The 27,727-nt window shown below is 63.1% G+C and overlaps 2 protein-coding genes across 4 annotated transcripts in view; one reads left to right on the top strand and one right to left on the bottom strand.

Annotated features, from left to right (window-relative positions):
* The window catches only part of TNRC18 (trinucleotide repeat containing 18), an 85,756-nt gene extending 75,941 nt beyond the window's left edge, over window positions 1-9,815 (top strand). The window contains exons 25-30 of the mRNA XM_040455636.1: window positions 1,790-1,906; window positions 2,610-2,774; window positions 3,257-4,584; window positions 7,867-8,103; window positions 8,233-8,307; window positions 8,649-9,815. Of these exons, the coding sequence (XP_040311570.1) occupies window positions 1,790-1,906; window positions 2,610-2,774; window positions 3,257-4,584; window positions 7,867-8,103; window positions 8,233-8,307; window positions 8,649-8,855 (2,129 nt within the window). The 3' untranslated portion in view covers window positions 8,856-9,815. The remainder of the gene's footprint in view (window positions 1-1,789; window positions 1,907-2,609; window positions 2,775-3,256; window positions 4,585-7,866; window positions 8,104-8,232; window positions 8,308-8,648) is intronic.
* Window positions 9,816-11,564: 1,749 nt separating this feature from the next.
* Window positions 11,565-27,727, bottom strand: part of SLC29A4 (solute carrier family 29 member 4) — a 28,144-nt gene continuing 11,981 nt past the window's right edge. Inside the window, exons 1-11 of one of the 3 annotated variants that reach the window (XM_040455792.1) lie at window positions 27,674-27,721; window positions 23,591-23,775; window positions 20,459-20,590; window positions 20,064-20,177; window positions 19,464-19,592; window positions 17,712-17,786; window positions 16,120-16,367; window positions 15,409-15,550; window positions 15,009-15,196; window positions 13,941-14,181; window positions 11,565-12,752 (exon numbers count right to left, since the gene is read on the bottom strand). In XM_040455792.1, coding sequence (XP_040311726.1) covers window positions 12,595-12,752; window positions 13,941-14,181; window positions 15,009-15,196; window positions 15,409-15,550; window positions 16,120-16,367; window positions 17,712-17,786; window positions 19,464-19,592; window positions 20,064-20,177; window positions 20,459-20,590; window positions 23,591-23,765 — 1,602 coding nt within the window. In that variant the 5' untranslated portion in view covers window positions 23,766-23,775; window positions 27,674-27,721 and the 3' untranslated portion in view covers window positions 11,565-12,594. Of the gene's footprint in view, window positions 12,753-13,940; window positions 14,182-15,008; window positions 15,197-15,408; window positions 15,551-16,119; window positions 16,368-17,711; window positions 17,787-19,463; window positions 19,593-20,063; window positions 20,178-20,458; window positions 20,591-23,590; window positions 23,776-27,673; window positions 27,722-27,727 lie in introns of those variants that run through there. The other 2 variants (XM_040455794.1, XM_040455793.1) reach the window with 2 other exon arrangements.

Raw genomic sequence — 27,727 nt, 5'->3', positions numbered from 1 at the left:
GACGGCAGAGACAGTGTACCCGCTGCGGCCCGACATCCACACCCACCCAGGAGGTGGAACACGGATGCCGGGCAGGAAGTCTCCCCCACCCCCCTGCCCCAGAGAGACCATGGCAGGGTCACTCTTGGTCCGTCCCCTGGGGATCGCTCAGAATTCCATTTCTCCAGCTCCTGTGTTTCATTCGCGTCTTTCTCTTCCTTGTTCTGTTCCCATGGAGAATCTTTCTGTAGCTTTCTGACAGAGGATCCTAGGAGGTAAATCCCTCTAGTACACGCACGCTTGAGATCGCTTTATTTTGGCATGTTCTTAAAAGATAGTTGAGTTGGGGATAAAGTCAAGGTTGGAAATAATTTTCAAAGTCACTGTGCCTTCCGTTATTATCTGGCTGTTGACGTCTAAATTTGATGTCATCGTTAAAACTACATCTTTGTAGGAGCCCTGCTTTCTCTCTGGAAACTTTGAGGGTGTTCTCGTTATTCCTAGATCTGGAATTTCATGTGGGTTTGTGTGTGTCTGTCTTTGTGTATATGTTTTTGTGCAAGTCTCTATGCACGGCTGTGTGTGTCTATGTGCGTGTGTGTGTGTGTGTGTCTCTGAGTGTCTCTGTGTGTGTGTTGCTGGGTGTTTGGGGCCTGAGGGCTTTGTGAAGCAAATTTCCTTTGTTCTGGAAACTCCGTGTGTGGCTCTCCAGGAGCCACTCCCTGTCCCCTGCAGCCCTCCCTGGGACCGTGTGCTGGCCTGCAGTGCCTGTTATCTTTATTCCTATCGTCTGTTTCTTCACCTTTTTGTTCAACCTCTCGGGAGGTTTCCTCAACTAACCCCGACCTTCTGGCCTTTCCATCTACTGAAGTTTTGAAATTCCTGCTGTCGTGTAAGAAATTCCTAGAGTTTTTTCTTATTCTCTGCGTGTTTTTTTTCCCCCAACTTTTTGTGTTCCGTCTTCTTGTTTTTATCTGATTTTGTTTCTTACCACATTTGCTGGTATCTGTGTTCTCTTTTCGTAAACTTCGCGGAGAAAGGACTGTTTCCACGTTTGAGTTTCTGCAGCTCCCTTTTCTCCTGACTTGCCCTTGCCATCTCTTCGGGGGTTCTGTGCTCTTCAGCCCCCTGACCTCTCTGGTCCGTGTCTGTCTCGTTGAGAGGCTGGCCTCTCGGGTCAGGTGGTCTGTACTAAGCAGATGGGAAGGCCTGTGCATCGACAGGCACGTTTTGTGGCGACCTCTGGTCCCCATTACCCATGGCTTCCTGCCACCGGCCGGCAGACAGTTCTTGGGGTTTGGGGACCCACCTAACTCTCCTGTGCCCCAGGCGTAAACCCTCAGCCTGTCCGGTGTTGGGGTCCCCTGACCCCTGCCTACAGAGGCGCTTGGCGCCTCTTGGGCCCGAGCCTGGCAGGGCTCCCTTGTGAAGCAGGCCCCCTCCCAGGCCCCCAGCAGCAGGGGAAGCCCTTCACCGTGCAGGTGGTGGTCTGGGAAACGCCCCGCTCCCGCAGTTGGCCACTGACCCACCAGGTCCGGCCTGCAGGCTTCCCGCCCCTGCTCTTGCTTCCCTGTGCTCTCGGGAGGGTCTTGGGAGCGAGTCAGGACACACGCTCGGTGGAATGGCAGGTGCCAGTGCTCCTGCTGGACCACAAGACTCTAAGACTCACATTCTGTACCACTGGATACGTGCCGCTACACATCGCAGGCCCAGAGCTGCTCACCGGCTGTTTTCTGCTCCCTTTTCGCCCTTGTGGGCACCGGAGAGCGGGGGTCCGCTGGCGTCCTTGACCCTGCCCCTCTGCCAACAGGCTTGCTAGGCCTCGAGGACGACGGGGACCTGATCACAGTGGAGTTCGATGACGGGGACACGGGGAGGATCCCCCTCTCCCACATCCGCCTTCTGCCTCCCGACTATAAGATCCAGTGTGAGTGGCGGTCCTGTTGCCCTGGCAGGGGTGACCCCCACGTCCACACCGGCTCCCCTGCGGGCCCAGTCCTGGGCTCTGGCCACCGTTCCGACCATTTGCACCCGTGGGGTGGAAATGGCAGGAGCCACGGGTGGGGCTCCCACAGTGGGCTTGGGGGAGGGGCTCCCGGGCTCCCCAGGTCTGCGTCCCCGAGCAGTCCAGGCCGTCGAGGCTGGTCGGGCACCGTTCCCGATGGTTCCAGGCTTCACATTTCCACGAGAGCATGGAGTTCCTGGCTTCGTCCTGCGCTTCCAGAGATCCCATTCCCCGTGACTGACCAATACGAAGCTCAGCGTCGAGGAGGGAAATGACTCTTCCTGGGGTCCTACATCTAGTTAGAGGCAGAGCCAGGACTTGGACCTCTGGGGGTCTGTGGTTTTGAGCATCCTCCAAGTGGGTTATAGAACCCACGAGAGTGGATCTTTGCTCACTCCCACCCAGTCCATTCATTCGGGGACCCCTGTGGAGCTTTTTGTGCCTGCAGACCCCTGAGCTGTGTCCCTGCAGAGGGAGTCCCCCTCTCCAGCTGCACAGCCCCTCCAGGCAGGCCGAGCGGATTCAGCCGCAGGGCCTTCCGGTCCCTGTCCCCCACGATGGATGATGCTCTGGTGGCTGGGAGAGCAGAGACCCAGGCTTGAGCCACCGTGTCCCTCTCCCGCAGGTGCGGAGCCGTCCCCAGCCCTCCTGGTGCCAAGTGCCAAGCGCCGCAGCCGAAAGACCAGCAAAGACACCGGGGACAGCAAAGACGGGGGCACGCCAGGGTCCGAGGAGCCGGGCACCAAGGCACGAGGGCGTGGGCGGAAACCGAGCACCAAAGCCAAGAGTGGTACGTTAGCCCCAGCTCTGCCTCGGCCGAGACACAGGGGCAGGTGCAGGCATGGGGGGGACTTGCTGCGGACGCGGGATGCCGTGGGGTCTGCGCGCAGAGACCGCGCCCCCCCCCCCCCTCCGTGGGAACTCAGCTGCAGGGCCGCTCGGACCCTTTGATAGAGTGGGACACTGAGGCTCAGGGAGTCAGCGTTCATCTGCCTCAGGCAGAGCTGACTCCTGGGCAGCCGAGTTGTTTACGCCAGAATCCAGGGACAGGTGTTAAGAGCCGAGGCTGCCAAGGACTGCTTGGGGGTCACCACACGTGGGATGACAGCGATGTGAGAGTCGCTCATCCTGGGCCCAGAGCGGGCAGCGTCCAGGCCCAGCACCCGGTCACCGCAGAGGAAGCAGCAGGGCCAGCGCAGAAACTGGGCTTTTGGGCTCGGGAAGCCCCTCGCTGCCCTGACCTCACGTAAGCTTGTTCCTTCTTTCTTCTAGACAGAGCCGCCGTCCTGGAAGAGGGGGCCCCGACAGAGGAGGTCCCCAGTACCCCGTTGGCCCTGGAGCCCATCAGCACCCCAGGCTCCAAGAAGAGCCCCCCAGAACCCGCGGACAAGCGAGCCAAAGCCCCCAAGTCTCGCCCGGCAGCCCCGCAGGCCAGCCCCGCCCCGTCCACCTTCACCAGCTGCCCGGCTCCTGAGCCCTTTGGGGAGCTGCCGGCCCCCGCTGCGGTCCTGGCCCCCACCCCCCTCGTCGCCATGCCCATCGCCATGCCCGCCACCCGCCCCAAGCCCAAGAAGGCCCGGGCCGCGGAAGAGGCGGCCGCCAAGGGCGCCCGGAGGCCCGGGGAGGAGGCCGAGCCGCTCGTCAAGCTGGACCACGAGGGTGTGACGTCGCCCAAAAGCAAGAAGGCCAAAGAGGCCCTGCTTCTGCGGGATGACCCCGGAGCCGGGGGCTGGCAGGAGCCCAAGGGCCTCCTGGGCCTGGGCGGCTACCCGCCGGCCACAGGCAGTGGCGAGCCCAAGGCCGCCCGGCCCAAGTCCGGGGACGGCGACCTGACCCAGGAGCCCGGGGCCGGGCTCGAGTTCGAGGACTCGGGTGAGCCCAAGAGCCCGGACAAGGGCCAGGCGGAGCAGGACGGGGCCGAGGAGTCGGAGAGCGGCGGTAGCAGCAGCGACAGTGGCAGCAGCAGCAGCAGCTCAGAGACCGAGGGGGAGGAGGAGGGCCAGGGCGGCGGCGGCGGCCGGAACTGTAGCGCCTCCAGCTCCAGGGCATCCTCCTCCTCGTCCTCGTCGTCCTCCTCCTCGTCCTCGTCCTCTTCCTCCTCGTCCTCCTCCTCGTCCTCGTCGTCCTCCTCCTCGTCCTCATCCTCCTCCTCGTCCTCCTCCTCCTCCTCGTCCTCATCCTCCTCCTCGTCTTCCTCGTCCTCCTCGTCCTCCTCGTCCTCCTCCTCCACCACGGACGATTCTTCCTGCAGCTCAGACGACGAGGCGGCGCCTCCCGCCGCGGCCGGCCCCTCGGCGCCGCCGGCCCTGCCAGGCAAGGCGCCCAAGCAGGCGGGCAAGGCTCGCTCCTCTGCCCCCTCTCCGGGCAAGAAGGCCCCGGCGCCCCCGCCCCAGGCGCCCCCGCCGCAGCCCGCGCAGCCTCTGCAGCCCAAGGCTCAGGCCGCGGCCAAGAGCCGACCCAAGAAGAGGGAGGGCGTCCACCTCCCCACCACCAAGGAGCTGGCCAAGCGGCAGCGCCTGCCGTCCGTGGAGAACCGGCCCAAGATCGCGGCCTTCCTGCCCGCGCGGCAGCTCTGGAAGTGGTTCGGCAAGCCCACCCAGGTAGCGGAGGGCGGAGGGTCCGGACGTGGTGTTCTCCGGTGGGCCGGCCCCCCCCCGTGTGCCCCCCCTTCGGGCCCCCCACGGGGCGGGTTGGGGTGAGGCCGGGGACCCCATCTCATACCCGGGTCCCCCGAGTCTCGGGGCGCCCGAGCGCGCCCCCTCTGCTGGCTCCTCCGCGGAGTAGCGCCGCCCTCGGTCTCGGGCCCAGCGAGAGAACACGCGGGGACGGATGCCGTCCCCTCCAGCAGGCGCCCGGTCGCCCCGCAGGGGGTCTCAGAACCCCGTGGCCCCACAGCCTGTCTCGGTGGGGGCGTCGTGTGTAGCGGCACAAGGGCTCCGGGCCTCAGGCTGACCGTGTGGCGACCCCGGCAAGAGGCACTTGCTCCTCTCTGATGGCAGCGGAGGGCTGGGGCGGTCTCCCTGCCTGGCTGGCTCGGGTGTCCCCTCACCCACAAGCTAGCCAAAGGGAGAAGGTTCTGGTTGGGTCCCATGGCCACCTCTGTAGACAGAACGGTTCTCCAGAAGGAGCCCTGCCAGCTCACCCGTGTGCACCCGCGGCCGCGCACCACACACGTACCTGTGCGCGCACACAGGCACCGTGAGGCTCCCGCGTGCAGGTGGGGAATAGCCCCCTGGTCACCGGTCCACCCCGTGCCCCTTGTCCACGGGTACGGCTCACAGGTTCGCCTGCGGTGCCTGTCTCCCTGGCCCAGGCCCACTGAGGCCACACCCCCACCAAGGTGGGCTTGGCATGATGCCTCCCGGGTCTGTTCCCCCTCCAGAGCCGCTTCCCGCCAGGGCAGGTGTGGGGAATTGGGGGTCGACAGTGATGAGCTTGGCGGGGGGGCGTCTGACCGTGCACCTCTCGGGACCTCGGGAAGCTGCTGGTGTATTCGTGTTGTGTTAGCTCCCTGGGTTCAACGAGGCTGGAAAAATTGGGGGGAGCTCTGAAGACCCCAGCTCGGGGGTTTCCATCTTCGTGTTTTTTGGGGCCCCCTGTGCCAGTGACACCAGGGGCAGTTAGAGTCCCCCAGAGGGCTCCTCAAAATGGGGGTGCAGAGCAGGGCATCTGGAAGCAGTCGGCACCCACTCTCCTGAGGGCGTCCCTGCTTTTGAGGCACTAACTTGAACCTGGGGCAGACAGCCTGCGTCTCTGACACTGCGGAGCATATAAGCCCACCTGGATTGCTGGCCCCAGATGAGAGCTCCTCTCTCAGCAGGGCCACCGCCGGGGACGGCAGAGTTGAACATGTAGAACCTTCCCTGACTCTCCTGACCAGGCCCCCTGGAGCTCTGATCCCAGCAGGTGCTTTATTGGGACGTATTGAGGAGTGACAGCTTCTGAGCTGAAGGCGGCACATCCTTGCCGTCTCTCCTTCACCGTGACCGACTCATTCCGTATTTTAGCATCTGCCACTTGCAGATTTACTAGTAATGCCGAGGTTCTTACTGCTGCAGCGGACGGAGCACAGGGCGGAGCTTAGTGGCCACTTTAACAGAAAATTCCAGGCTTCAGGTACAGCTGGAGCCCAGGGGTTTGAAGGGCCGTCTTCAGACCTCCCTGTGGGTCCACAGTCCAGGCTTCCGTTTCCCCTTCCTGCCTTTGCGCTGGTCTCCTGCTCAGACAGCCCTTCCCTCCTGGCAGCAAGCAGCCTCAGTGGCTCCCGGCTCGGAAGTGGCACTAGAGAGGAAGTATCTTTTTGCAAGGGGTTCAAGCTAAAGCTGAAAGAACACTCGGCTCGTGTGCCAAGTCCGCTTCTGAGCCGGTTATACCACCAGCGGGAGGGCAGGACGTTCAGGGTGTCCACACCGAGTCCTGTGCTCACTGCAAGGGCGGGATCAGCCCCCCGGGGGGACCGCATGGAGTGAGGCGGCTCTGTGAGAAGGGAGTAGCCGGCGGGTGCCGGGCACGTCACGGCGGCCAAAGAGGAGTTGGTGTAGAAATCTTAGCCGTCCTCCTCACCTCAAATTTATTTTCAGCCTTGAGCTGAAAAGTGAAAAGCATTTGAGCAGTTCACAGGACATAGCAGAAATCAGCGACAAGGACCTCTGAAAATCCATCACCACCAGGGAGCCAATGAATTAAAAGCAGAAAAAGCGCTTGTTGGAGAAAGTTGGAAATTGGCACGTAGTTTTCTCCTGTTTGGGCAAATTGGCTTGGAGTCATCTGGCAGCCGATGTGAAAATGGCAAAGTGATTTTAGATCTTGGTTTGAAGAGAGGATACGCCGGGTCACCAGAGGGCAGAGCTTTGCAGAGGCCTGGATCCTGGAGGTTTGGCCCTAGGGACAGTGACAGGCCCCAGAGCTGCCTGGGGCTCTGATGGGTTTGGGGTCCTGATGACAGGCAGGTCTCTTCCCTCCTCGGAACCCGCGTGTCTGTCCCCATGCTGGCCCAGGCCGGGGCACTGAGCAGGCTTCAGGAAATGTTTGTCGAGTGACTAAGAAAAGCCCGGCACGCGATGGGCCTGGCAGATGCGAGTCTGGTGCTGGCTCCTGCGGGCCTCGGACAGACTTCAGGGGCTTCCCCTGGGGTCTGGCACCGTCCCCGTGACGGCCCTCAGCCCACGTCCCCTACTCCGTCGCCCCTGGTTCAGGCCACTTAGGCGGCCGACTCCCAGCCCCACGCTGCCTGTGGGGACGTAGAATGAGGCTGTGCAGCAAGTGCCCTGTGGCCCCGGGGCCTGAATGGCGTGTGCCGGCTGTGGGGGGTGGAGCCATGCCCTCTGTCCAGAGGCCAAGCTGCGAGCCCCTGGGCTTCCCTGTCCTGTCCCCCACCGGCACGGTCTGGAAACCGCCCGTCCACAGAGGGCTGCTGGGCCCAGGGCACGGCCACCGCGAGCCCCGTGGACCGCAGGTGCGGGTCTGCCAGGCGTGTGCCTGCACTACTCCAGGACGGGGAGGTGCAGGTCCCGAAGTTTTTTTGCTTTTTTAATGCTTTTCTTTTTGAGGGAGGGGGCGGGCAGAGAGAGAGTCACAGAATCCGAAGCAGGCTCCAGGTTCTGAGCTCTCAGCACAGAGCTCGACGCGGGGCTCGAACCCATTAATGGGGGGGAGATCGTGACTTGAGCTTAACCGACTGAGCCACCCAGACGGTCCTGGAAGTCCCTCTTAGCTGAGGTCCTTGGTGTCGGTAAAGCCCCTCGTGGACACCCAGCATGGAGAGGGGAAGGGGTCCCCCCCAGTTAGAGCAAGCAAGGGGCCTCCTCCCTCCCACCCCACCCTCTGCAGAGCCCCAGGGTTTGGGGACCGGCCCGGGCCTCCCTGACACGCGTGTCCCACAGCGTCGCGGCATGAAGGGCAAGGCCCGCAAGCTGTTCTACAAGGCCATCGTGCGCGGCAAGGAAATGATCCGCATCGGGGACTGCGCTGTGTTCCTGTCGGCCGGCCGCCCCAACCTGCCCTACATCGGTCGCATCCAGAGCATGTGGGAGTCCTGGGGCAGCAACATGGTGGTCCGCGTCAAGTGGTTCTACCACCCCGAGGAGACCAGCCCGGGCAAGCGCCTCCATGAGGGCCAGGTGAGGCCGGGGCTGTGCGCGTCACGCGGGGGAGCAGTGGCCCCACCGGCCCTGAGGCTGAGGCCGGGGTGCTCGGCTCTGGGGGCTGGGGCCGGGCTCACCGCCGCCCCGTGTTTGTCACACACACAGCACTGGGACCAGAAGTCCGGCCGCGGCCTCCCCGCGGCGCTGCGGGCCTCCAGCCAGAGGAAGGACTTCATGGAGGTAGGGGGTGTGGGCTGGAGGGCGGGCCGCCTCAAACCCTCTGCACGCAGCCCGGTGGGGGCTGGGCCTCCGACCCCCCCACCCCACGTCCGACCCTGAACCCTATGTTTGCCGCACTTGGTCTCCCCCTTGGTCTCCCCCGTCGCTTCTGGGCCCTGATCCTTCAGGGCTCCCTCTTGGTCTCGGAATCCCAGCCTCTGTCTCTCCGCCTCCCTGGGGGGGCGTCTTTCTCTGTCTTGGCCCTCGGTGCTTTCCCTGATCCTGTGGGTCCTGGATGGGGGGAGGGCGTCTTCCCTGTCTTTCCGGGCCACCTGCCCTGAGCCCGCCTGCCATGCCCGCAGCGTGCCCTGTACCAGTCCTCGCACGTGGACGAGAACGACGTGCAGACCGTGTCGCACAAGTGCCTGGTGGTGGGCCTGGAGCAGTACGAGCAGATGCTCAAGACCAAGAAGTACCAGGACAGCGAGGGCCTGTACTACCTCGCGGGCACCTACGAGCCCACCACCGGCATGATCTTCTCCACCGACGGCGTGCCTGTGCTCTGCTGAGCGCCCACGCCCTGCCCGCTGCCTCGGGCCCCGAAGGCCGGCCCATCGGGGGGCCCCTCGCCATCACTGCCACGTCTCAGGGGCTGCGTGCATGCAAGTGTGCCCTGGGATGCCCTGGCGTGCGTGTGTACATGTGTGTGCCCGTATGCATGCACGTGTGTGCGCACATGTACACACGTCTCCGGCCCCCTTCACGACCCCCTCGGTGCCCCCCCAAGACGGGGTTCCTCTCAGCTATCAGGGTATGGCTCTGCCGGGCCCCCCTCAGGGGCTCCCCTCCAGCACCTTGTAAGCACTTGGCCAGGCCAGCCCCCTCCCCCCACCCCCAGGCACCTTCGACCGAGGCCCAGCGGGGATTCGGCGGGGAGGGGGTTTCCAGGGAACCGAACTGACATGCGTTCTGGGGTTCCCGCTGCTCGTGGGTCCGGCTCCTCGTGCCAGACCCCTCCCTCAGCACGGAGCCCACTCCGAGCCTCCCGCCGTGAGACGGGGGGGCCTGATGCCTGCCAGCCTCACCAATCAGGCCAGGCCTGCTCTGGGCACCGGCCAGGGCTGGAGGAACCGGCCTCCGCCCACTCAGGACGGCCTGGACGGGGCGAGACAGCCAGGTGCCAGGCGGGGGGTGGGGGGGCTGCCCTGAGGGCCCCTCCTCCTGGTCCAGCCCCTCACACTACAGACAACCCCAATGGTGCTGACATCCTCGTCCCGGCCACACCCGGCCCTCCTACCCAGGCCTCGGCCAGCCCACCTGCCCAGGCCTCGGCCAGCCCAGAGGGCGGCGGTAGTGGGTCACCTGTACAGTTTTATTGTACCAAGAGACTCTCCTCGCCCCTGTATCATACGCCTTTAAATGGAGTCCACTTTTTAATTATATATATAAAGATAAATATATATAAATATATATAAATATAAACTTTTTAAAACTGTGAAAAAATAGCTATGAAATTATAAAAAAAAAAAGCAAACATTCTGACGTGCAGAATATTATTTTTTATTTCCTATTAGATTGTGTCTAGCACCCAGCTTCACGCCCCCCCCCTTTGTCCCAAGCACACCCCACCTGCCCACCCTGCCTGGCCCAGGTGTACTGTACTCGCCCCCAGAACGGAGAAGCGGTTAGGGAGAGCAGAGGCCGAGGGAGGGAGGGAGGGAGGGAGGGGGCCGGCAGGGCGCAGTGACCCTGCTCCCGCGGCTCGGCCCGGCCCCGGAAAGCACTTACCAGCCCCCGCGCCTTCCAGGGGGACGGGAGGCCTCGTCCAGACAATCTTAAGGGAAGGAAAAGCCAGACTTCGGTTTTGTTTTTTGGGGGAATTATTGGTTTTTTTTTTTTTTTTTTTTTTTAAGTTTCTTTTGGAATTTTGTTTGTTGGCGAATTCTGTGTGATCTTTTTCATAAAAAAAGGAAAAAAGAAAAAGCTATAATCGGAGAAATACCGTTGTCTGGAGTGGTTCATTTCAAGGGCCGTGGGGGTGGGCGCAGCGTGCCGGGTGGCGGTGCTGACCTTTCAGGGCTGCGAGCTGGGTGTCCCCCTGTACAACGGCCACTGGGCACGTGGGGCTGTTTACATCCACGCTAATTGAAATGAAGGGAAATGAAAACTTTCTTGGTTGCCCCGGCTGCATTTCCAGTGGTCAACAGCCAGAAGTGGCCAGTGGCTACCGCGGGGTGGCTGGGATACAGGACGTGTCAATCAGGGCGGAAAGTTCTCTTGGCCGGTGAGAGGCTAGAGGGCTTGCACCGCCTGTTTCTTCCTTGAAAATGCCAAGATGAGCACTCCCGGCCGCACCCCTACCTGAAGACCACAGAACGAGGACGACGCTGAGGGTCTGAGTGGCCCTGAGCAGGTGTGGAGATGCAGGCACGGCAGGGGCTGGGGGGGAGGCTGGGCCCTGCTCCTGGTGCTGCTACCCACTCCTGCCCTGAGGTGAACTTTCAGCCTGACCCCACGGGTACCTGCCCAACCACCCACCAGAGGAAAGGTTCTGATGGTTCTCCCACTTCAGAGAAACGGAGTCACACAACAGGAGAAACAGTGAACTGGCGCCACCTGGCGGTCCCTGTGATATCGCCTGGGGGTCTCGGCTCTCCCCACAGCTGCCCAGGACGCCCACCTGGTTCCCAGAGCGATGGCTGCCCACTGGGCCCAGCGGGTGGGTCGCTGAGGCTGCAGGGCTGGAGTACAGCCCCTCGGAAAGCCAGCTCCCCTGCCCCAACCCTCCTCCAAGGGACCTGCATCAAAGAGCGGACCAGCTCCACTCCTTGGGGGAAACTAAGGCACCAAACGGTACAGGAAGTGGTTCACATCACACGGATCGGCTGCACGGCTAGGACTTCGGACCAGAACACACAGCCCCCAGGTCCCAACTCTGAGTCCCTGCAGGCAGGGGGCAAGCTGCACCCCCCCCCACCCCCGCCATTCAAATGGGTGGGATGCCGCCTTTTTCCCTGACCTGACCACCAAGTTGTCAAAGCCCAAATGCTTCCGGGTCCCGTGCCGCCATTCACCCCTACCAGGTGCATGGAGACCTGGCTACGAGACTGACCCACCCCCATCCACCCCCTACGATCTGCCCCCCAGCCCAGGCGGACAGGGCCACTTTCCAGGTGAGAAGAGGGACGTCCCAGCCGCCAGGACCCCTTCCCCCACGATGGACGAGCAAGGTCGGGGGGCAGCCCCCACCCACACAGACACTACTCTGAGGCAGCAGCTGGGGAGTTTCTGCCTTCATCTTTTAATGGCCAGTGCGGTACAGTTAGTGGACAGACGGGGGGGGGGTGAGGGGGAGACAGGACACAGGGGCGGGTGGTCACAGCTGTGCCGTGGGGGTGGCAGGGCAGACTCCTCTCCCCTGAGAAGCCTGACTTTGTCAAGACACTCCAGAAATCCCTCTGCTCAGGGCACCGGGCCAGCCTGGGGCTTGAGGGTCCCGGCTGAGGAGGGACCCCCACACCTCCCTACTTGCCAGGGACTCACGTCCCTCCTTGGGCCGCCCTGGGTGAGGATCAGTGTCTGAGAGAGAGACTTCAACCAGAGCGTGCCCCCTTCCGGCGTCACAGACGGGGTGGCCAGAGAAGCAGACGGGGTCTCAGGGCAGGCACAGACTGCCGGGCCTGTGGCATCAGGTGGGCGCCAGGGTGCACGGAGGGGGATTTGGGCGTGGGGTGGGTGCGCCCAGACCGGTGCGGAAGCTGCGGTCATAGACCGGCGGAGACCGTGGTCTGAAACCATTCAGACCCAGGGCTACGATTCCCTCCCGGCAGATGTGTTTCGTTCGAAAGAAGCAATGTTTACGAACAGACGGAGGGGGACAGGCCCTCTCCGCTGAGGACCTCTCGTGTTCATGAGGAGGGCCCCTGGTGGAGGAGGGCTGGGGCCCGGGTCCGTGGGTGAGGGTCACCAGGAGGGGATACCGGCTGGCAGTCTGCTTTCCTGGCCGGGAACGGCTGCGACCCCAGAGAGGGCACTCGTCTGGCGACAGCTGGGGCCACCGGATACAGACAGAGGGTGAAGGACAGGCCGGAGACGCGACGCAGAGCACGGTGCTGGGTGGCTCTGGGGGGCCGGAGGGCTCGGCAGAACCCTGGGGCCGCCGTGACGGCCGGCCGGACCCGGAGGGTGGCGTTACTGGCACGGGGGGGAGGCCGGGGCCCCGCAGGCACTGCAGGCAGGGGCGGGGAGGGGGCCTCGGGCCTCGGGGCCCCTAGTCCAGGCCAGAGTGGGGGGGGGGCCCGGCCCGGCTCAGAGGCCGGCGGGGGCGGAGGTGTTGGCGGAGGGGCGGAAGCAAGTACTGTAGGCGTCCCGGGTGAGGCTGTAGGTGCAGTAGGCCACGGCGGAGCCCAGCGTCAGCCCCGTCATGTAGGACACGGTCATGGTGTTCCCTGCGGACGAGACTGGACCTGAGGGAGCAGGTGGGGGCGGGGCAGCAAGGGGCGCTCAGAGGACCGCGGTGGCCAAACCCACGCGGACCAACCCGGTGGTCTCGACAAAGGGCTGCTGGGCAGCAGCCCCGGCTTCTTGGGTCCGAGGCAGCGACCGGCGCCCGCTCCCGAAGAGGCGGCCGTCCCAGGGCTGTGAGACGCCCCGATGGGAGCACGTCGGGTGCCCGGGGCCTTGCCTGCTTCTCCACCTCCAGCCCCCCGTCTCCACGTGCTTCCTGGTCACGGGCTGTCCAGGGCATCTAATGGGGTTTCTGGGACCACTGTGTGCAGAACAGACTCCAGGGCCCCTTCCCCCACAAGCCCCCACCGTCTCAACAGACGGCAACCCAAGCTTCTTGCAACAGCCCCAAAGTGGGGGCTCCTCCTGGACCCCCGTCCCCTTCTCACACCCGCTCTCCCAATCCATCAGCTGGCCCCGTGGGCTCTACCATCAAAACACATCCAGAAACCACCATTTTCCTCCACAGACAAGGCAACCTCCCCTTGTGGTCAGGGTCCCCGCCCCTTACGCTGTCGACGGACCCGTCACTCCTTTCCTGCCCCCGTCTGTTCCCTCCCCGCTGTCCAAGCAGCACCAGAAGGGGTCTTAAGACACATTAAGGTCCAGTCTGTGCTCGGGCCTCCCTCTGCCTGTCCAGGGCCCAACACCCGCCCCCCCCCCCCCCGCCAGCTCTGCCTCTGGGCTTTCCCACCGGCTAGTCCCTAGCACTGTCACATGTCCCTCACCACTCTCTCCAGGTCGGGTGTCAAAAGTCACCTCCTCAGGGAGCCTTCCCAGACTGCTCTGCTTACATCGCAAGCTCCCATCCCAACTCCCACTTTTCTGCTTTACTTTTCTGTGTCGTACTTACCACTCAACGTATTACATGCCCTGTCACCCGTCACCTCTGCACTGTCAGCCCCACGAGTGCAGGAAGCGCTGTTTCGTGGCCGCCGAGTCCCCAGCACCTAGAACGGCGCCTGGCCCACGGTAGGGGCTCACCACGTAGTTGTGGAACGAAGGAACAAACGACCGACAAACACGCTCGCACTACAAACTCCCTGAGATCGATCTGATCCCGGAGCCCAAATGCACCTTCTTGCCGCGTGGCAGGGATTTCTGCGGGCCTCGATTTCCCTGCCGGGCAGAGGGGTGCCGGGCCTTACCCGCCAGCTCCCGCTGCTTGGGGCTCACTTTGCCCGCCGCCAGGATCATGGGCACGCTGCCAAAGTAGCCGTTGCTGATGCCCATGAGCAGAGAGAAGACGCAGGGCCAGGCCGGGTGGCGCAGGGCGGGCGTGCCGCTGGGGTAGACGCACAGGATGAAGAGGGGGATGAAGACCACACGCAGGCAGGAGCAGGCCAGCAGGTGGGTGCCCCTCCAGTCCACGGGCAGAGCTGCCAGGATCTGTGGGGAGCGAAGCACGTCGGCCCCCTCCCTCCACTGACGCCACCACCCCGGCGTCTCCACCGCGGCCCCCACACGCGGACCCTGTCTCCACACGCTCCGGCTCAGGCTGCGTCCCTGTCCTCACCCGGCCGGGACCACCAAATCCACAAATCCCCCGTCACAGTGACATGCGGTCCTCGCCGTGTGTCCAGAATCCTTCCAAACACCGCACAGATCCCTCCTGCTCAATCCTCACCGTACCCTCGCAGGACGGGCTCTTGACCCCGCTTGAAAAATGACACCCGAGGCGCCGAGGGTCACCTGCCACCACTCCCACAGCAGGAAGCCGCAAGATCTGGAGCTGAGCCCGCTAACTAAGCCTCGTTCCCTCAAGAACCAGACTCCCTGCTGTGTGACCTCGAGCAAACGGCTTTCCCTCTCTGAGCCTCAAGTTCCCCCATGTCAGGCCTGTCCCAGAAACGGGAGCCTTGATCTTACTCCAGCCCCGACCCCCCAACCCTGTCCTGCACCCGCAGCACAGAGCACTCTGCCCAGATTCTCCTGGCCCCGGAAGTACTTCCTGTGCCGTCTTTGGAGGCCTGCCCCGGGGCCCTGCGGGCTGAGCACAGACACAGAACGACGGCGCCGGACTTTGTGCGCACGGCCGACAGGCAGTTCGGAGCCGCTCTGCAAGGTCGCGGGGCCGCGTCATTGCTTGGCCACCGCCCTCCCCACTCGGGAGACACGGGCGTGCTCGGCTCGGGGCCTGCTCCTTCCCCGGGCCTCCCGGCTCTCGCGCCCCCACCGCCTCTCCCCCAGACGCAGGGAAGGGGCTGCGGACCTACCTTGCCCACGAAGTCGGAGAGGTTGAACACGGCCATGATGAGGATGGGCAGCCACTCGCCCAAGACGCAGTGGCGGACCTCGGACTCGAGACCCGGGAACAGGCACAGCGTGATGAAGTAGGTGACGGCGATGGACAGCATGTCGGCCCAGATGGCGCGGGCCACGGCGTAGCGGTGCAGCAGCAGGGCTGCGGGGGACCGGCCAGGGGTCAGGGCGCAGCGTCCGCGCCGGCACCGCACTTGCGCGCAAGGAGGCCCACGGCGCCGGGGCGTCACCGGACATGCGCGGAGCACGGCCCGACCGCCCCCGCCCCGCCCCACGGCGCCGCGCGCCAGGCCCACGGGGCCGGGACATGCGCGGAGCACCGCCCTGCCCGCCCCTGCCCCGCTCCACCCCCACCTCTGAAGGAGGGCCAGCTGCGCGCGACTCCCAGCTGAGGCACATCGAAGCGCGTGTAGGCCCCCCCGCCGTGGCTGGTCACCTCGTGGGCCGGGCTGTCCTTCGGGGACCCGCTGTTGGCCAGGCCTGGGCCTTGGTGCTCCTGGAGGGAGGGCGAAGCAGCGGCCGGTGGGGTTTGGGTAGGGGCCCCTCAAACACACCGAGCCGCATCCGCCTCTGAGCCCCTGCAGATGCATTTCCCTCTGTCCCCAATGCCCTTCCTGTGGGTCTTCCCGTCTCCCCTCCCCCACGGGCCAGGTTTCAGCCCAGAAGCCACTTCTTGGGGAACCTCCTTGGCCACCGGGGGGCCTCGTTCCCACTGTGGGCCTTATCCCAGCACCGTGACACGGCATGTGGCCTGGTGGTCCCCATCCTGAGCTCACGGCAGCGTTTCCCATGCAGAGCCGGGGTGACCCTCTGCACCCCGTCTGGGAGGGAGGACTCCGCGCCTCCGCGCCACCGGCCCCGCTGCCGCCACCAGAGGGCGCCCCGCCCCCCAGCATGGCTCCGGGCGGCCTGCCCGCGGGGACTCCGGCCACAGACACGCGGTGCCCCGGAGGGACGCAACCTGGGTCCGCAGGACGAAGGAGGCCCCGCGGGACGCAGCCCGAGGCCACGGCGTGGCGGAGACCACAAGCGGGACTGGGCGGGGGCGGCGCCCGGCAGACTCACGAAGTGGACGTCCCCCGCCGCGACGTCGTGGTGCACCCGGTAGCCGGCCCTGCAGCCGGGGCGGCTGTCGCGGGGCCGCGCCGTGTGGTAGAGCACGAAGCGGCTACGCCGCACCAGCAGGTGCAGCAGGAAGCAGAGCAGCTCCAGGCCCGCGGACACCAGGAAGAAGATGAGCGTGCTGGCCCGCTCGTCCGGCAGCAGCAGCTTGGTGAGGATGCGGCTCAGGGACACCATGACGCCCGCCGTGCCTGGAGCCGAGAGGGCGTGGTGCTGGGCCCAGGCCTCGGCCCCCCGCTCAGCGCCCCCGGCTCTGCCCTGGCCCTGCCCGGCCCGGCCCTGGCCCGCTCTGCCCCTGGCCCTGCACCCGCGCCTGCCCCCGGCCCTGGGCCTGGCCTGGCCCGGTCTTCAGACATGCAGGTAGCGGTTCACAAAATGCGACCACTCAGAACATCCCTCCCTGGCACCGCATAGTCACACGCAGGGGCATTTCTAGAACGCCTGTGTATCTGGCACCATCCCGCCCTGAGGACACAGTGGGGACAGAGGGGACATAGGCCCGGCCTTCCCGGGGCTCGGTGGGGAAGGCGGCAGAGAAGTCGCAGAAAAATGCCAACACCCGCGCATGATTCTGCGGGTAGGCGACGGCCGGGGGGTGGTGTCCCCGGCAGTGTGGCTGTGCTCCCGAGGTCACGAGGGAGGGCAACGGGGTCATGGCAGGCAGGAGGCCTCAGGCAGGATGTGGGTGTGGGCTGCTCCCAGAGTGTGGGGCTCCTGACTGCGTAAACCACCCCAAATCCGCACCGCTCCGGCAGGTGCCTTGCTCATCTCCGTGGCAAAATAGACAGAAGTGATCTGCTTGTCCAGTGCTTCCTGGAACCACACCCCACAGACCTGAGGCCTGGCGCCCTGGGGCCATGTGGTCACCACACGGGAGGGGGTGCAGAGTACCTCGAAGACGAGAAGTGGGCCCAGCTTCCTGCCTGGACCCCGGCCCGTCCAGGTGCAGAAGGAAGATTGGGAGCATCTGGAGGAAGGTGCTTCAAAGGGGGTCCTGATGTGTGGGCAGGGGTGGCAGGGCAAGAGGGGAGCTGGCCCCCCCGGACCAGGGCTGGAGTCCGGGGCAAGTGTAGGTGCTGGGTAAGTGTCCGGTGTGAGCAACGGGGGGGCCACTCACTGACCAGGGGCGGGAGGACAGGGCAGATGGGCTTGGGAAAACGGGTCTGAGAAGCCAAGTGGGGGTGCCAGGCAGGGGTTAGCTCAGGGGTCTGGGGCTCCGAGGACGGCATGATGCTGGACGTCACGGTTTGGACAGGCTTACCCCCGCACATACACGCACACACAGACACACAAAACGCACAGACACACGGGTGCTCCAAGCCACCACAGACCCCCGCTAGGAGACATATATGCTTCTCGCGCAAAGGACTGCATGCTTGGAGAGATGTGCACACATCAAAGCCACGTCCCTTCCTGCCAGGAGTCCCTGCCCCCCACCAGCCAGGCGCGGGGAGACGGCGGTCACGGTCCCCAGCGCCGGGTCCATGGCATGTCATTGGGGGGGGGGGCCCTCCAGGGGGCCTGCCGCTACTTACTCTCCCCGGTCATCACGCCCTGCGTGTACCTCTTGGGCAGCATCCCCGTGTAGCCATAGAAGCTGGATTGCTGCACTTGGGGGGACAGACAGAGGAGTAACCGTGAGATGCCACCCATCACCTGTCAGCTTGGAACCAAATTCACGAGTCCGAGAGCACGCGTTGGTGAGGGTGCGGGGAAACAGACGTGAACATCGCGGGCAGCACAGAGATTTGGTCCCAGCGCCCTGTCCACCAAACTGAGCGTGCGCGGCCAGCCGGACCCCGTGACTGGCTCCGGCCAATGAAACACGTGCAGCGACAATGTGCCCCGCGTCTGGCCAAGGCAGTGAAAAGCCCACGTGGACTGGGGGTGTGTCTTTCCCCCAGCAGCAGTGACCACAGGGAACCCGTGTTACAGTTACCGCTGCCGCCCGACTCCCAGTGACTGTGGAGCACCGCCCCCATTCACGTGTCGAACGCGTGGCAAGAACCAGAAATAAGTCTCGCTCTACAAAGGCACCGAGATCTCGGAGCCAGCTGGTTTCTAGAGCCTCACTGCTCTCGTCCCAACCAGCACCGGGTCTAAGGGGGTTAAAGACTCACTGGCTCGGACCCTGCAGGTTGGCGCATCCGTGGTCTACACGGACACCCTGGAGCGGTCACACTGGGAAAACACCTGCTTTTTAACCAAATGGCACAGAACAAAACAGACCCGAGGACACGGCCTGGAATGAGAACACTGTTTCCAGAAGCCTTGATTTCACTGATAAACAGATAACTCACACTGGCTTATAACAGGAAGTGTGTTTCTTCCCGCTCAAGAACTTGAAAGAGTACAAAACAACAGGCCTGGACCTTTCCAAACGTCATGGCCGTGGAAACCTGAGGACCCTTGGGGATTAAAGGGGATTAACGACGAACGCAGGACACGATCCTGGATCGGATCCTGGATCAGAAAAAGAAAACGCTAAAGACGCTCCCGAGGCGATTGGTAATACGCGCATATGGGTTGTAGATAAGGTACCGTGGGGGTCAGTGTTCAGTTCTCAGACGTGGGCAGCGTTCAAGTCCCAGACTCGGGCGGTTGTAACCCGGTTACAGATGAAACGTCTCGGCTTTTAGAAAATACACCCTCCGGTGATAGTACGTAGGCAAGACACGTAATGATGCCTGCACGTAACCCCCGAACGGTTTAAAGGGAAAACGTAGCATATTTTATGTTGATATGCATTCAGGGGCAAAATTTATACGCACCTATGTACGTAAACCGGGGGGACAGAGGGAAAGCCTATCCGACAAAACATTAGCAACCGGGGGTCGGTGTATGGGAATTTATTATACTATTTTTGCAACCTTCCCATGGGTTTGAAATAGTTTTAAAATTAAAAGTCAGAAATACAACTTTGAAAGCCAGTCTCCAAGAGAAACACAGTGGCGTGGTCACACGGGCAAGATAGTTCCTGAAGTGCAGTCTCTATCTGAGAAAGCCAGGGAACGGCCTCCACGTCCACAGGGCATGCAGGGGTGTGCAAACGTGTGCCCAGCGTGTGTGTGCGTGTGCGGAGCATGCACGGGGATGTGGCAGGTGCTGTGCGTGTGCACTGTGTGAGCACGCACATGGGGCACGCGCGGGGGTAGGTGCCAGCACTGAGTCCTTGTCACCTCGTGTCGTTATGCTCCCAGCAGGCGGACGGGGTGGGGGTGGCATAGCCAGCAGTGGGTACTCAGGGGCTCGGCCCCCCCCCCCCCCGCCCCGGCCCGGGCTCCTACCTGTGCAGCCTAAGGCCACGGTGCCCACAGCGGCCAGGTTGATGGCATAAGCCTGGTCGTGAGAGAAGAGCTGCAGCCACACGTCACAGATGCTGATAAAGAGGAGGGGGCCCAAGGCCAAGAGGTAGCCTGAGGGACGAGAGGCCAGAGACGTGGGCACATGAGGCTGGGGGCTCCCCCCGTGCCACCCCTCCTGCAGAGCCAGGTCAGAGGTGTCCTCTCTGTCTGCCTTTCCCCCTTTATGCTGGGAGGGCCGAGGGCACCTTAGAGGGCTCAGGAGGGGTGCCTGGAAGGCTTCCTGGAGGAGGCCCCATTTGAGCTGGGCCTTGACACCGGACGTTGCCACGAAGAGGAAAGGGACAGGAAGAGCAGACTAGGCCCCAGGACGCAATGTGGGGCGCACAGAGCCTCCCCATGTGCAGGTGTCACGCTAGCACGTGGTGCACCCGCCACAGGCCTGACCCTACTTTCATACGCTGAACTCTGTAACAGTCCTAGGACATGTGCCCATTTTATAGATGGGGAGAGTGAGTCGCAGGGAAACTGGGGTGAGTGGCAGGCCAGATGCGTGAGAGCTGGGAGCCCCGGTGGGCAGCGTACCCGCGGTAATCCTGGTGTGAAGGTTCAGTCTCTCCACCAGCACGTTGTTCAGGAGCACGGCCACCAGCGCCACCAGGATGTAGGTGAGGCTCATGTCGAACACGATTGAGGTCCCTGCAGGGGGCCGGCCAGCAGCAGGTGCTCAGGGGGAACCCCGCTCCCTGCACCCACCCTCCCCAGGGGCCGCTTCCTTGCGCCGCCCGAGACTGGCTGACAGCCCAGAGAGGGTGAGCAGGCGCTTGGAGTCACTCCGCATTTGGCAGCCGAGTGAGGATCTGAATAAAATGGGCTTCCCCGAAACGAGGCCCGCTTGCGGGGTCTCCGGAGGGTGGCGGGCCAGAGCTGAGTGTGCCGGCCGGCCTGTGGCGGGCGGGACATGACCGCGGGGGACCCACCTGGGTACTTGTGGTGCAGGTAATCCACGTCGGTGATGAAGCTGTTGTAGGGCAGCAGGAAGCCCACGCCGGCCAGCAGCATCGCAAAGTAGATGGCGTGGTAGCGGTCGTCGGGCACGGGCTCCCCTACCGCTAAACCCAGAGGTGGCAGGTTAGAGGCGGACAAGCCCCTCGGAGCCATGGCCGCCGTGCCAGGACCACAGTCTACCGTAGCACCGCCACCCCCATATCCACGGGCCATCGACACCGTGGTCACCGGCCCCACATCCACCAGCATTGCGGCCACCATCCACCTTTGTGGACTGAGCTGCCCCAGTCATGGCAACCACCCACGGCCATCACCATCACGGCCACCAAGCAGCTGGCTTGACGGGATGGAGGAAGGGCCGTCGGAAGACTCAGCCAAGGTGGAACCCTCCAGAAGGCTGTGTATACTCTAACTCGGTGTCTAACACATGGGGCGATCTCCCCTTCGGCACCCAGGTGTCCGGGAAGCACGGGCGGCCGTGGGAGTAGCACCACTCACGATGACCTTCAAAAGCCCGCGAGCAACATGCCTGCTCCCCACCCCTGTGCCTCGAGGCTGCCAGCCCAAGGGGACGGTCCTGGTTGCGACAGGAGAAGTGCTTCTACGCAGAGACACAATGATCCCATTGACCTGGGAGCGAGACGGCCACCAGGCACTCTGGACACCTCCCAGCCCTGAATCAACGGGCAGAGGAGAGGGCTGCCTTCCTGGCTGGGGTGGGTCAACCCGACTTTGCTGCTGCCCGTGGGGACAGAACAGAATAGAACGGAAGATGACGATGTCCGGATTGCAAGAGGTTCCTTATGGCATCTCTTAGGACTTCCAGTCCCCGGGACTGAAGTCAACAGAAAACAACAACAATCCAATTGTAGCCTTTAGAAGTGAAGGTCTGGGGGCGCCTGGGTGTCTCACTCGGTTTGACTTCGGCTCAGGTCATGATCGCGTGGTCTGTGGGTTCGAGCCCCGCATCGTGCTCTGTGCTGACAGCTCAGAGCCTGGAGCCTGTTTGAGATTCCATGTCTCCCTCTTCCTCTGACCCTCCCCTGTTCATGCTCTCTCTCTGTCTCAAAAATAAATAAATGTTAAAAAAAAAAAAAAAGTGAAGGTCTGGGTCAGCCCACCAAGCAAAGAACCAAGGCCAGCTAGGTGCTGAGGGTGAAGAGCACGAGGAATGGGTAGTGGGGAAAGGGGGTCATAAGTGCCAGCTAGGACCACGTGGCCCGCCTCAGAACCTACAAATGCCATTGTCACGCATGTTTCTTCCTTGTCTTGACATGAATGTTTGCATATGTGTATTAACCGGGAACTCGTGTTTTGTCTGCTTTGTGACCTTAGTGTCAGACCTAAGACACGTTCACGTGTTAACGTCCCATCTCAGTATTTACGTTACGGGCTATCAAAGGAGAGGTGGGAACATGGGAACGTGGACTTTGCATCTTCCTGGGAAAGGATCAGCGTGTTTTTGGTTAGCTGTGTCACCCCAGGCAGCGGTATGACTTTGTTGGTGTCTTTATTTGGAGATTAAGTGTGGTTTACAGAGCCGTGTATGGGAGCCAAGTGGGCAAGGGGTGGACTGTGGTGGTCAATTTTATGGGCCAATTTGGCAAGCTAAAACAGTCCCTCGTTGTTCAATCAGACACTGACTGAGGTGCTGTTGTGAAGGGATTTTGTGGATTAAAGTCCCTTCTGAGTGGACTCTAAGTTAATCAAAAAAAATTACCCTGGGTGGGCCTGGCCGAATCAGGCAAGACATGTAGGTCTTCCCAGAGCTGAGACCCTAAACAGCTCATGCCCCTGGGGTTTCCTGAGCACCTGCCTTATGGACTTCAGACTGCTGTAGCCAGGCTCCACTGTGGACGCTTATTTCCTGTAATAAATCCATACACGTGTGTATATATCTACACCTACGTACCTACATCTCTCTCTCTGTCTGCTCTCTCTCTATGTGTCTCCTACTGGCTCTGTTTCTTGGCTGAACCCTGACTGACCCAGCCACCGTCACCAAAGCTACTACAGTCAATTTTTTTTAACGTTTATTTATTTTTGAGAGAGAGAGAGACAGAGACAGAGCAGGGGAGGGGCAGAAAGAGAGGGAGACACAGAATCCAAAGCAGGCTCCAGGCTCCGAGCCGTCAGCACAGAGCCTGGGCCGCCATCCACGTCTCTGGCCACATGCTATCTAGTGCCACACCCGGCTGGGCACCTGGCACCTGGGGGATGGGCCGGGAGCTGGCCCTGCCTAGGCACAGGGGAGCAGCGAGGTTACTCCAACCCACTGCAGGGCTCGGCCAGCAGGACCTCTGCTTCCCATCTGCAGACAGAGCGGACGGAACCAGAGAATAAGCCCCTATTTCCGAGCCTGCGCTGGTGCCAGCATAAACTACAGCCACCCCAAACGAACTATCACGGGGGCCTCCTGAGCGCGGGGACAGCCCTAAGCGATGTTCTGGGGCTTCCACTGCAGCCACATGGAGGGTGGTACCAGCCCCCTTCCTCTTTCCTAGAGGACATAACCCAAGCGCAGACAATGGAAACTTGCCCACGGTCCCCCAGCTGGCAGAGAGACGGGCGGCTGGGGCTGAACCCAAACCTGTCCAGGGGCAGCCCTCTACCCTGCAAGTCTGATCTCAGAGGCAGCCTGCCTGGTTCCTCCATGTGGGGAAACAAGCTCAGAGAGGCTTAGGCCCTTGCCCAAGGTCACACAGCCAGGATGAAAATCAAGTCTTTGAACCTCACATCAGTCCTTCTTCCAGGCTCTTTCCCATCTCCACCGAAGGGAGGCCACTGAACGTGACCCAGGCGACCCATGTCACTTCCAGGCGGAAGCCCTACGGGGCAGACTCACCTTGCGCCCCCTGCAGCTGCCCAGGGGTCAGGAAAGCCCATGTTAAGACGAAGCCTCCTCAGCCTGGCTCCCTGACCTGCGCTGGACGCAGCGTCGGGGCGTGGGCCCTGCGACAGCAGACTTGCGTGTCCCTGTGGCAGGCGTGACCCATCCCGACACCCCCTGGGGCCTGCACTCGGAGACACCCCCCCCCCCCCGCCAAGGCGCCCCTCCCCCAGGGCTCCGGTCCCCGCGGGGCCAGGCTCGCACCCTCACTCACCAGAGTCCGTGAAAACCGGGGCGCCCCCGGGCCCGCCATCCTGGCCCCCAGCTGTCCGCACGGCCACCTCCTCCTCCAGCTGGCAGCCGTCGAAGCCGAAGCTGGTCACCACGGCCCTGTCCGGCGTGCCCGCCAGGCTGGGCTCCTTGAGGCGCTGGCTGCCCACGGAGCCCATGGCAGCCGCGCTGCGGGGAGAGGCGGGGAGGCCAGCTGAGCCAGGGGGGCGCCCCCGCCCCCGCCGCGCCCCTGGGTCCTCGCTGCCACTCTCCCAGCCGCTCTGCGGCAGCACGGCTGGGCCCGCGCCCCTGCGCGCCTCGGGGAGCCCGGGACAGGGGCCCGAGTGCAGCTGGCAGCAGCACGACGGGAGGGGAATCGACGGCGAAGCAATGGTCCGGGGCTGGAGCGCCGGGTGGAACAGCCAACGCGGCCCAACGCTGTGCCCCGTGTCCCAAGCACGGGGGTGCCCGACGCAACTCATCTAAGGCGCTGTGCGGTCAGAGGGGGACACCTGCCCCACCGCCACTTGCACTCTGTCTCTCTCAAAAGTAAATAAACCTTTAAAAGTTAAAAAAAAAAAAAAATAAGCATGGGGCGCCTGGGTGGCTCAGTCGGTTAAGCGTCCGACTCCGGCTCAGGTCATGATCTCTCAGTTCGTGGGTTCCAGCTCCGCGTTGGGCTCTGTGCTGACAGCTCGGACCTTGGAGCCTGTTTCGGTTCCTGTGTCTCCCTCTCTCCCTGCCCCTCCCCTGCTCGCGTTCTGTCTCTGTCTCTCAAATCAAGGATTAGAAAAAATTTTTTAAAATGAATAAACATTAAAAAAATTCTACAAGAAAGGAAGAAGCCAGTTGATCCATGACGGAGAGGCACCCCCTGTGTAGGTAACGCTGTGTGTGCAGCTGGGTGGGGGGAGTCTTGTTTTCTTTCCCTAAGAGAGTTACCAAGTTTTCCTTCTTTTTCATTTTTAAGATGTTTTTTTTTTTTAATTTTTTTTTCAACGTTTTTATTTATTTTTGGGACAGAGAGAGACAGAGCATGAACGGGGGAGGGGCAGAGAGAGAGGGAGACACCGAATCGGAAACAGGCTCCAGGCTCCGAGCCATCAGCCCAGAGCCTGACGCGGGGCTCGAACTCAGGGACCGCGAGATCGTGACCTCGCTGAAGTCGGACGCTTAACCGACTGCGCCACCCAGGCGCCCCAGATTTTTTTTTTTTTAAAGTAATCGCTACACCCAGCGAGGGGCCCGAACTCACAACCCTGAGATCAAGGCTTTCATCGTCCACCGTCGGAGCCAGGCAGGCGCCCCAGCAATTTGGTTTTGTAATTTGTAACAACTGTTACTCATTTATCTGATCGCAAGCTCGCCTCAGAGAATCTGACACAGAGGTGGGACCGGAGCATCCGGCACTGAGCGCGGCATCTCAGCCCGCACGAGCGTGTGGGAGAGCCCCCAGAAGCAGCCAGGGGAAGGCCCCCTTCCCGAGGGATCCCATGTGCCGGGGATTACTCCAGGCTTCTCTGAGGTTGGCCTGTCACCACCCTCCACCTCTGCCTGCTCTCGTGTCGTCTCGCTTCCTCCCGCTCTGCCGCCTCAGTTTACCAGCTCCCAGCCTCCAGTCACCGGGCGCCTCCTGCTGGCCCCATGTTCCCACCTTTCCCAGCTCTCCGTAGAGTTTCTACTGGGGCCTTGGAGCCCGGAGCCATCCTGCCTCCAGGCTGCTCCGGGGACTGGGGAAACTGCCGGGCTGACGGGCACCCAGGAGTATGGAGGAGAGGGTCACCGGCTTCTCCATCCGCAGGCCAGAAGCAGGTATAACCTCCCTACAGGCTCGGTGCTTTTCCTGAGTGCCCCCCAGTCCCGGGCCTCTGGCCACATCTGGAGCCGGGAAGCCCAGTAAGATGTAGGACAGCGCTGGGCCTGGCGTGAATGACCATGGCCTTGCTCCGTGGCCTTGGGCAGGATTCTGCACAGGAGGCTCGAGACCCTGGGCTCCGCCTTCCCAGCCTCCCTGGATAGGGAGGCCAGGGAAGGGGCCAGCGGCAGAGCGATGGAACACTCAGGATGGGAGCCCATCCCCAGAGGACACCCGAACCCCGAACTCCTGACCTGTGTTCTGCAAAGCTTCCCAAGACGCAGCGCCCTGGCCACGCCTGGCCACGCCACCCGGGAGGGCGGACGTGCTCAGCATCGAGCCGGGAGGTGGCCCCGCTGCTCCCTCTAGCTCCTTGGTGAGGCAGGCAGCTGCCACCCACGATGCCTGCCTCAGCCACCGTCCCCATGTGCTCCTCCAGGCCCCTCTTGTGGGATCCCCCTGTGGCGGCCCCATGGCCCCTGGGCATGACCTCACCTGCCTGGGCACGGGCCAGGCCTCACCGGGTGACAGAGTGGGGGGGGGAGTGTGCAATGAGATGGCTCATCTCCACCTCTCCTGGCCTACGTCTCCAACTCGTCCCTCCCGGGCCCCCTCACCCACACCAACAGCCTTGGAGCCTCGGATCGTCTCCGACCCACCCCTCCTCTTCTCCTGTGCCTCTTTAGTTGAAATTTAAGGACACGCATGTGGGTTTAAAAATCTGAGACTGCCCGGGTTCTTCTCTGCTCCCACCCCCCCCCCCCCGCCCACTCCTGCCACCCCTGGGGAGTTGAGAAGACACGGTTCATTTCTGTGGCCATCAGGTCACTAGTCACTGCTCAGTGGGCCACCCCTGGGCCTCAGTTTCCCTACCTCCCTACTGTGGATGAGGATGGGGAGGAAGGACTTCAGAAACTGGGGGGGCGGGGGGGTGGCGGCTGGATTGTCAAAGGCTTGGTGGCACACGGGAGGTGCTCAGAAATCACACAAGCCCCCGCATCAGGACACTGCGGCAGGCTGGAGAGGGCTCTTGACCCCAGCGGTCCAGAAAGCCTGGCTCATGCCCCCGCTTGGCACAGAGAGCCAAGGCCAGAGGCCACGAGGGTCGCGTCGGAGCCCCGGCAGGGCTGACCACCTTTGGCACCCTCATTTCAGCTGTGACTGAGCGGACACGGGTTCTGAGTGGGCTCCCCGGGTGCTGTGAGGCACTGGGTGTCTGGACCCCAGGACCAGGCTGACCCTTCCCTCCCAGGGGCTGTGCTCGGCCTCCAGAGGCGACGAGGAACCTAAATTCTATTGGGAAAGCCAGCCTGCTGGCCCTCTCAGGCCTCACACTGGTCTGGGCCAAAGCCCCAGCTGGCTGGCCACCCTCGGACGGCCCCGGCCCCCTGTGCCTGGGCCCGCTTGAGTTCTCTGCTGCTCCTCCACAGGCTTCCAGACTGCCCCAACTCCTCCCTGTTGGTTCTGCCCACAGAAAAGTGGGCTTCAAGGCTCCCCGGCCGCCCCCTTCCTACAGCGGCTGTTGGAGAGGTGAAGGCACCGGCCGCGGCGCTGGCTGGTGACTCGCTCAGCCCAGACCCACCTTCTCCTCCCTGGCCTTGGTTTCTGCAGGTCTCAGGGCTGACAGCACCCTGCACCCGCCAGGCTCCTTCTGCCAGGCCAGCCCTATCAGCAACAAAGTTGGCTCCCAGGCCTGTGCCCCCCAGGCAAAGGGCAGACTCCGCAGGCTACCACGAGGTGACCCCCCCCCCGGCTCAGGCCCTGCCTCTTACAGCAGCTTTTCCAAGAACTAGGAGGCAGCTGGCTGGGGGAAGAGGTGTGATGGGGCAGAGGGGGTCCAGGGAGGAACTTCAGGCGGAGGGACCCTTTGGGCCTGCCGGGGAGGCAGGGAGGTGGCTCCCAGATCTGGGCACGGCCTGGGGCCACCGGCCACTCTCCCCTTTCCCGGGTCTGGGTCCTACGCTCGCGGCGGGGGAGCCGGCCCGGTCCAGACGCTGGATGGGGCAGGGCAGGAGTACCCTCTTCCTAGGATGAGGGTGGGGGGGTTGGGAGATTCGGGGTCCCCAGCGCCACGTGCCCCCGCCCCTGGACTCAGCCGCCCGAGCCGGCGCGGAGGGGGAGGGGGCGCGGAGTGGGGCCGCGCGCGCCGCAGACAAAGGCTCCGACAGGTCTCTGCGCCCCAGCCCATCGCCGTCCCCGTCCCCGCCCGCCACCTCCGCGGTGACCGCTTACCTCGGCACTGCCCCGGCCCGGGGGTCCTCGGCGCGCCCGGCCCCGCCTGTGCCC

Source organism: Herpailurus yagouaroundi, unplaced genomic scaffold (genome assembly GCF_014898765.1).
Source record: "Herpailurus yagouaroundi ecotype Mexico unplaced genomic scaffold, PumYag 216, whole genome shotgun sequence".
Taxonomy (NCBI): domain Eukaryota; kingdom Metazoa; phylum Chordata; class Mammalia; order Carnivora; family Felidae; genus Herpailurus; species Herpailurus yagouaroundi.
Note: the sequence above shows the minus strand (reverse complement) of the source record. Positions and strands in the feature narration are given on the sequence as shown.